The sequence below is a fragment of the Copadichromis virginalis genome, linkage group LG11 (assembly GCF_057382275.1).
Source record: "Copadichromis virginalis isolate Kocher_CV1m ecotype Utaka linkage group LG11, C_Virginalis_male_GT1.1, whole genome shotgun sequence".
NCBI lineage: Eukaryota > Metazoa > Chordata > Actinopteri > Cichliformes > Cichlidae > Copadichromis > Copadichromis virginalis.
Genome location: NC_140628.1, coordinates 7255055 through 7263101, shown reverse-complemented (window position 1 = coordinate 7263101; position 8047 = coordinate 7255055). Strand labels below are relative to the sequence as shown.

The 8047-nt window shown below is 39.2% G+C and overlaps 1 protein-coding gene across 1 annotated transcript in view; it reads right to left on the bottom strand.

Annotated features, from left to right (window-relative positions):
• Positions 1-5298: 5298 nt before the first annotated feature.
• The window catches only part of tgfb2 (transforming growth factor, beta 2), a 41147-nt gene continuing 38398 nt past the window's right edge, over positions 5299-8047 (bottom strand). Inside the window, exon 7 of the mRNA XM_085472915.1 lies at positions 5299-8041. Coding sequence (XP_085329041.1) covers positions 7883-8041 — 159 coding nt within the window. The 3' untranslated portion in view covers positions 5299-7882. The remainder of the gene's footprint in view (positions 8042-8047) is intronic.

The following is an 8047-nucleotide window of genomic DNA, read 5'->3' as shown; positions in this document are numbered from 1 at the left end:
TACTGCTTGCATAGGAATTAAGAGGGTATGTAGAAGCTGCTGCTATGCACTTGGTTTAACTGCTCATCGAAGAAAGTTTTGGCAGTTTGCTGATGTGGAGCACTCAGTAAACACTATACCAACAAGGAAAGACATTACCAGTGACCTTAGATTAGTAATTTTTCCCATCATTGTGGAAAAGGTCATATCGAAAAAATGTGAACTATCTAATTCTACACTGAGAAATTCAATTCACTTTTAAATTCAAGATAGATTACTCACAAGTGAAAAGGATTCAAGACAGAGAAAAACGATCAGAGAAAAAGCAAAAAACCCAGGACCTACATCTCTTAATTATATTTTATGGTTTATTCAATGGGTTACCAGGAGAAAGCCTGTTCTCTTTAAAAAGAATATGACACATTAACACAGCTTGTTGGGCTTGTTTTGCCCCCACAGGATCTGTACAGCCATTCTGTCAACCAACTCCTTTGTATACCACAGTAATGTAGAGTCAAATGTAACACCATCTGTTTCACAGACTAAAACTGTGTCATACATCAGGAAAACAACCCAAGCACATCAATAAATCTACAACAGAATGACTGAAAACGAAAAGAATCAATGTGTTACAGTAGCCCAGTCAAACCTCAACCTGACTGAAATGCTGTGTCAGGAGAGAGCCGAATTAAATGCCAGCAAACCTCAACTGATCTGAACTGAAGCAACATCATAAAGATGAGTGGGCCAAACTTCACCCACAATAATGTGAGAAACAATAAGTAAGTTAAATCAAATTTATGTTTGATCTACGATCACTAAATTGTCAATACTCTTGTCAATACTCTCTCTCCTAAGAGACATGAAAGAAGTCTCCTTGTCTGACAAATTTGGAAGGAAAAGGAAGGTTAGAGATTGGCCTATAATTACCTAAGACAGTCAAGTGATGTGTTTTTAAGTATGTTTAACTCCTGCCAGCTTGAAGATTGACTGTCTGCTTTCCGTTTGAGATCAGACAAAATTGGGTGTGCTCAGGGTGGTATGCTCTAAGCTCACTATAAAATGCATAAAGAGAACTAATAATTTTTTAAATAACCCCTCAGATATCTAAACTCAGTTATTTACATTTTGTATTAATCACAACATAGCGTAAAGCATGCATAGCTTTTTTAGTAAGTACCTGTTCTGCTATCGTGGCTTTTCATAAAACACTGAGCATGTCTAAATGTCTGTGAAGATTCTCCAGGTCATCGTAGTCTAAGGAGCTTGGAAAGAAAAGCGTCTGGACTTCTTTAAGTTGCTTGAAGATGTTTCACCTCTCATCTGAGAAGCTTCTTCAGTTCTAAGAGTCAAATGGTGGAGAGTCCCAGATTTAGGACACGCTGGTGATCCTCTACCTAATCACATGAGCCAAGGTGCGAAAGTGGGTGTGGGTCACAATCAGCCAGGGTTTCGGGTGAGCTCATTGTGAAACCTGGCCCCACCCTATCATGTGATTTCCTGAGGTCAGATGACCCAGGATGTGAGTGGGCCTTAAGGCGTCTGGGAAGGGATCTCAAAACTGGATTATAGATGGCAGACAGTTGGTGTCATAAACCACCGCCTCTGTTCAAAGATGGTCGCTCACAGTGGACATAGATGGCTTCTTTCACTCCTCTTTCAAACCATCTGTCCTCTCTGTCCAAATTGTGAACATTGGCATCCTCGAAAGAGTGACCTTTGTCCTTTAGATCCAGATGGACAGCTGAGTCTTGTCCCGTGGAGGTGGCTCTTCTATGTTGTGCCATGCGCTTGTGAAGTGGCTGTTTGGTCTCTCCGATGTAGAGGTCTGGGCATTCCTCGCTGCACTGTACAGCATACGCCACATTGTTAAGTCTGTGTTTTGGCGTTTTGTCTTTCGGGTGAACCAGTTTCTGTCTGAGCGTGTTGCTGGGTCTGAAATACACTGGGATGTCATGCTTGGAGAGAACCCTCCTGAGTTTCTCTGATACACCGGCTACATAGGGGATGACAATGTTGTTGCGTCTGTCTTTCTTATCCTCCCTCGCTGGTGTCTGATCTTCTTTTCTGTGCCTCTTTGCTGACTTTATAAACGCCCAATTAGGATAGCCGCATGTTTTAAGTGCTTCCTTTATATGTGTGTGTTCCTTCTTTTTCCCTTCAGGCTCAGAGGGAACATGTTCTGCCCGGTGGTGTAGGGTCCTAATTAAAATGGCCTGTATTTATATAGTGCTTTACTAGTCCCTAAGGACCCCAAAGCGCTTTACATATCCAGTCATCCACCCATTCACACACACATTCACACACTGGTGATGGCAAGCTACATTGTAGCCACAGCCACCCTGGGGCGCACTGACAGAGGCGAGGCTGCCGGACACTGGCGCCACCGGGCCCTCTGACCACCACCAGTAGGCAACGGGTGAAGTGTCTTGCCCAAGGACACAACGACCGAGACTGTCCGAGCCGGGGCTCGAACCGGCAACCTTCCGATTACAAGGCGAACTCCCAACTCTTGAGCCACAATCGCCCCTAATTACTCCAAGTTTGAGTTCCAGAGGGTGATGGGAGTCAAAGAGGAGGTACTGGTCCATGTGTGTGGGCTTCCGGTAAACTTCAATGTTGAGGTTGCCATTCTCTTCGATGTGCACAGCGCAGTCCAGGAAAGGCAAACAGTCATCCTTTGTGTCTTCCCTGGTGAACTTGATGTTTTTATCCACAGCGTTAATGTGCGCAGTGAAGGATTCCACTTCTTGTGTTTTGATTTTGACCCAGGTGTCGTCTACATATCTGTACCAGTGGCTGGTTACTCTTCCTTTGAAAGAGCCAAGAGCCTTCCTTTCCACTTCCTCCATGTAAAGGTTGGCTACAATAGGTGACACGGGGAGCCCATGGCGCAGCCTTGTTTTTGTCTGTAGAAACCCTTGTTGTATTTGAAATATGTAGTGGTGAGGCAGAGGGTAACAGTGTGCAAATCTGATCGGGTGTGAAGTTGGTCCTGTCCTCCAAGGAGCTGTCTTCTTGTTGTCGTTTTCTGACAGTCTCCACGGCCTCCGTGGTGGGTATGCAAGTGAAGAGGGAGACTACATCAAAGGACACCATGGTTTCATCTGGGTCCAGGGTAAGTTTCTAGACCTTGTCGATGAAGTCGGTGGAGTTCTTGATGTGATGTGGGGTGTTCCCCATAAGAGGTGCTAGGATGGTAGCAAGGTGTTTCGAGATTTTGTAAGTGGCTGAGTTTATGCCACCTACAATGGGTCTGAGTGGGACACCTTCTTTGTGGATCTTAGGAAGTCCGTAAATGCAGGGTATGGCATCCCCTGGGTAAAGGCGGTGATATGTAAGGCGGTCAATGATTTTGTCCCTTTCAAGGTCTTGAAGGCAAGCTATAACTTTCTTTTTGTAGCTGGTTGTGGGGTCTCGCTTTAAGGCTTCGTAGGTATTGTTGTCACTGAGGAGAGTAGTAATCTTTGTGTGGTAATCTGTTGTGTTTAGGACCACGGTGCACCTTCCCTTTGTCCCTCTTGTCTCCCACTGGGTGTCCTAAATCTGGGACTCTCCACCATTTGACCATTAGAACTGAAGAAGCTTCTCGGATGAGAGGTGAAACGTGTTCAAGCAACTTAAAGAAGTCCAGACGCTTTTCTTCTTTCCAAACTCCTTAGACTACGATGACCCGGATGACTGAGAACCTTCACAGACATATTTATTTATTTATAAAGTGCCTTTTAAGACACCCAAGGACACTTAACAATAGAACAAAAATACATAATAGAACAATGGCAAAAGAAGTAATATAGGTGCTCTTTTTTTGCCTGCTAAACAAGAGCACCTATATTACTACTGACAAAATGAAGAACAATGTAAAGGGTTCACGGTAAGTATGCAGATAATAAAATCGCACAGCTCTATCTCTCAGTGCGTTTCTCTATTTTCTGCCTTATTTACTTGCTTATTAGACACCAGTCTAGCGTTGTATACAGCGCTGTCGGCCGCTGTATACCGCTTTTTTTTCCTCCCCCCAAAAAATTACATCTGGCAAAGCCTAATTTCTGCTATTCAATACCAAAAGAAAATCACAATTTATGCAAAATTTTGCAAAACCTTTTAGCTATGTCTCTAATAAAACCTCTCTTACTTTGTGAAAAAAAGAAAAGTTTTTTTTCCCACTTTCTGCTATATAATTCTATTTTTTATGACTACAGTTAAAAAAAAACCAAACTAAAACAACAAAATGGACAGTCTGGGCAACGAGCTACCAGAACTTCTTGTGTAATTTTACACATTTATTTCTTACAATTTAAATTCCAAAGAGTTGTGCTTGACAGATTCTTTTCTTTGTCACAGCAGCTTTTTCTTTAACATGTAGTGTCATGTAATTAATATATCCTTAGTGCTTATTTTGTTTATTATATTGTTTTATGTACTTTAATAATGAAGGTTTGTAAAGCAAGGCCGCTTTTGACTCATAAACTAAGTGCTCAGCCAGACTGAAAAACAGGAAGTTCCTTGTACCTTGTACCTTACATGGTACAAGGAACTTGGGTGAAAGTGGTATGTTGTATTGATTGCTTTGAGTACTCCGGGAGAGCAGAAAAGCGCTATATAAGAATCATTTACCATGGTAACCCTCAATGTAAAGCACCACCAGCAGACTATTGTTGTTATTTGGTGCTATGTAAATGAAAATGAATTGGATGGCCTCTGGATAATCTTTAGTTTTCCCCATTATAATATAAAATGTGGTGGAGCTTAGGGTTGCATATTTCAACAATCTTAATTTAATTTTAATTTTAAGCACTAATAACTGGATATTTCATTGAGCTGAGCAGCAGGCCTTTTTTTCACATTTGTTTCCATTTTTCCATTCCATTGAAGTGCAGTACTCAGCTCAATAAGATTGTTTGAATTTGATTTTATTTCATTAATATCCATGTTTTATATTCTCTCTATCCCAACCTACCTCAAATTGCTGAATGGTAAATGGTAAATGGCCTGTATTTGTATAGCACTTTACTAGTCCCTAAGGACCCCAAAGCGCTTTACACATTCAGCCATTCACCCATTCACACACTGCTGAACTGACGCAAAGAATTATATCTTTAAAATTGCTATGATAATAATAATAATAATGATAATAATTTAAAAAATATTACTATTATTATTAGTAGTAGTATTGTTGTTATTCATAAAGTCAGAAATATTTCTGTTGTCAACAGTTTTACTGTATGTATTATTGTCACTAATACCGTACAGTATTACTGTCACAATTATACATAGGATGTGACCTCACATTGTAAACTAATTTCAGCAAGTAACCTGTTAATGATGAAAACACATTTTATTCATTGCCATTACACATTTACAGAATTTTCTGTTTCAGAAATCTGAACATCATAAATAAACATGTATTTTCGTTTTTAAACAACACAGACAGCAGACTCGGGGTTGTAATGATTCAGAATCTAAGCTTTTTACTTAAACGTGTTATGGCATCTGTTACACTGGGCTATTTAAAAGGGCCAGTTGCCAGTTCATCCAAACAAACAAAACTAATAATTTTCATAAGAAATTCTGGAAGGAGACTATTGCTCCATTACTGCTTAAAACTGTTAACAAAGTATGCCAATTTAGCAATTAAAAGTTATTACATACAACACTGTTTTTCTTACCCCTTAAAAAAGTGTTTTATAATATAAATGGGAAGCTATAAAATTAATACTATTGCCATAATAAATCAAAATAGCCTTTACAATTCTAATGCAACATCTTATTCTCTCTTATGGCGGCTTAATAAAAGTTGTGCGTGTGTATTATATAAACTACAAAATGGAGTAGATAATATATGTCAACACTGCAAGGTTGCAGGACATCTTACTGCAATGTTTTACTGTACAGAATCAGAAAATGCAAAAATAAAGAATAATTCTTAAGGAATAAAATAAATAATGATGTATAAGAATGTGATATTGTGCCTTTGATATCTGCTGAAGGGCGAAGTGGTTGAAAGCAAAGTGTTAGGTAGGTCTGAGTAGATCTGTTTTTTCAAGGACTTATTTCACATATATACACATATCACTTACATTTCCAGTGTTTGCTGTATTCTCACATAACTTGGTACTGAATACTATATCGGCCTGGATTTTTTGAATGTGTGCCACTTTAGCGCCACAACATTTCAAAAAGATATTGGAGATGACAGTACTTTTCAGTTTTTTTAAATTCAGAACTCTGCAAGTGTATGATTTAAAAAACAAACAAACAAGCAAATCTCTAGCCTCATGTAGTGAACCAAAAACAAACAAAACTGGTGGAAAGTTTGTTATGTTCCAAAACGCCACTGGATTTTAACAAGACTCCTAAAAAGTCAATGACGAAGACTCAATAATAAAATTAACTGTAAATACTAGACTTGATAATTTTGTTATTGAGGAAAATATTTCAGTATTGCATATTGGTGAGGGAAAAAAAAAACTATGTGAATTATTCATTATTTATTTTTCTGATGGATTAAAGTGGACAAAGGCTAATTTACACCATGGAGCCCTGCTCTCAAAAACTGATATGGATTTAACACTCCTTGTAGCTGGATTTAAGATACTTGTGCTTGTTTTAAACATGTTTAGCACCATCTTGTGATACAGAATGCTACATCACCGAGTTGGTTGGTTTGTTTGACTTCCGTTTATTTCAGCAAACTAGTAACTCAGTGGAATATGAGGAGGCTAAAACTAAAATTTCATTTAAAGGGTTCACTTTTGTGCTGCCTACTCTGTAGGGTGGCTATAGCTCAGGAGGTAGAGCATCTACTGATCGGAAGGTCGGTGGTTTGATCCCAGTCTGCATGCCAAATATGCAATGTGGCGTGTTGTATAGAGCGCTTTGAGTATTCCGGGAGAGTAGAAAAGGGTTAGGGTTAGTTTTAGTGTCCTTATTTTCACCTGAGTTGGTTGGTTCAGTGCAAGTCTGTTAACAGCAACCAACAAACCAACGAGGTGACATGTTCTGTACTGACACAAGATGGCACTAAACATTTTCTAAAAAACTTTTAAGTGTTTGTGTAGCTGGATTTATCTATATCAGTTTTTGAGAGCAGGCCTTCATGGTGTAAATTACCCTTACTAAGAAATATTATTAAGAACTATTATTCTTCTTTGACCATTTATTAGGAGAACAGCACACAAGCTCATTTTACTTGCAAACCTGTGTCAATACAGAAATACAATTCTTCCTATATGAACAAAAGTAATGGGTTACCTATACATGAAGCTTCTGACAGCTCTGGTATGCAGTTCTGGTATAAATAATAAATTAACTCTGTAGTTATTGAATCAACAGAGCGTTAGCGACTTTTATGTACAACATGCTTCAGAACTCCGTTGTAACTTTACACGGTCTTTCACTTCCTGGATGAGTTGCTGTTTCGCTTTGCGATAAAACTGCTTACAGTTGATCACTTCATATCTATGACAAATAAAATTTAACAAAATGACTCGTTGCAATCTTTAAATCTTATTATAGTACCATACTCAGTCAATGAGCTCTTTAGAATGACCAATTCTTTTACAGATCTTTTAAAGGCAGACTTCATGGCTAGGTGAATGTTTATTAACACCTGCAGGAACAAGACTGAACACACATGAATTTACATGAAGGCCCAACATTTTTGTCCATACAGTGCATCGAACTAAAGTTTTTGGTATTATAACTGCTCTGGTCCTGTATGTTGAATATGCATTGAACTCACATTGACTTGTTCCTTTTATTCTCTAATACACCATTCCTGGCCATGCCTGTGTGAAACGACTGCTGTAGGATTGCTAGTAAATGAGTGCAGCGGCACTTTGACGGTACGTTAACTCACTCCACTCTGGATGAAAGAAGAGTATGTATTTTCTAAGGACCTCTAGCTGCACTTGCAGGACTTGACCTTCATATTTGAGAGCTGTTCTATTTTGGGGGTCTTGCCGATGTAGTACAGGATAGTGAGAGGCTCCAGGTCTTGGGAGACACAGCAGGGGGATGCCGATGCTGCAGGGTTGATGGTGTTATACAGACCTAACACCTGGAA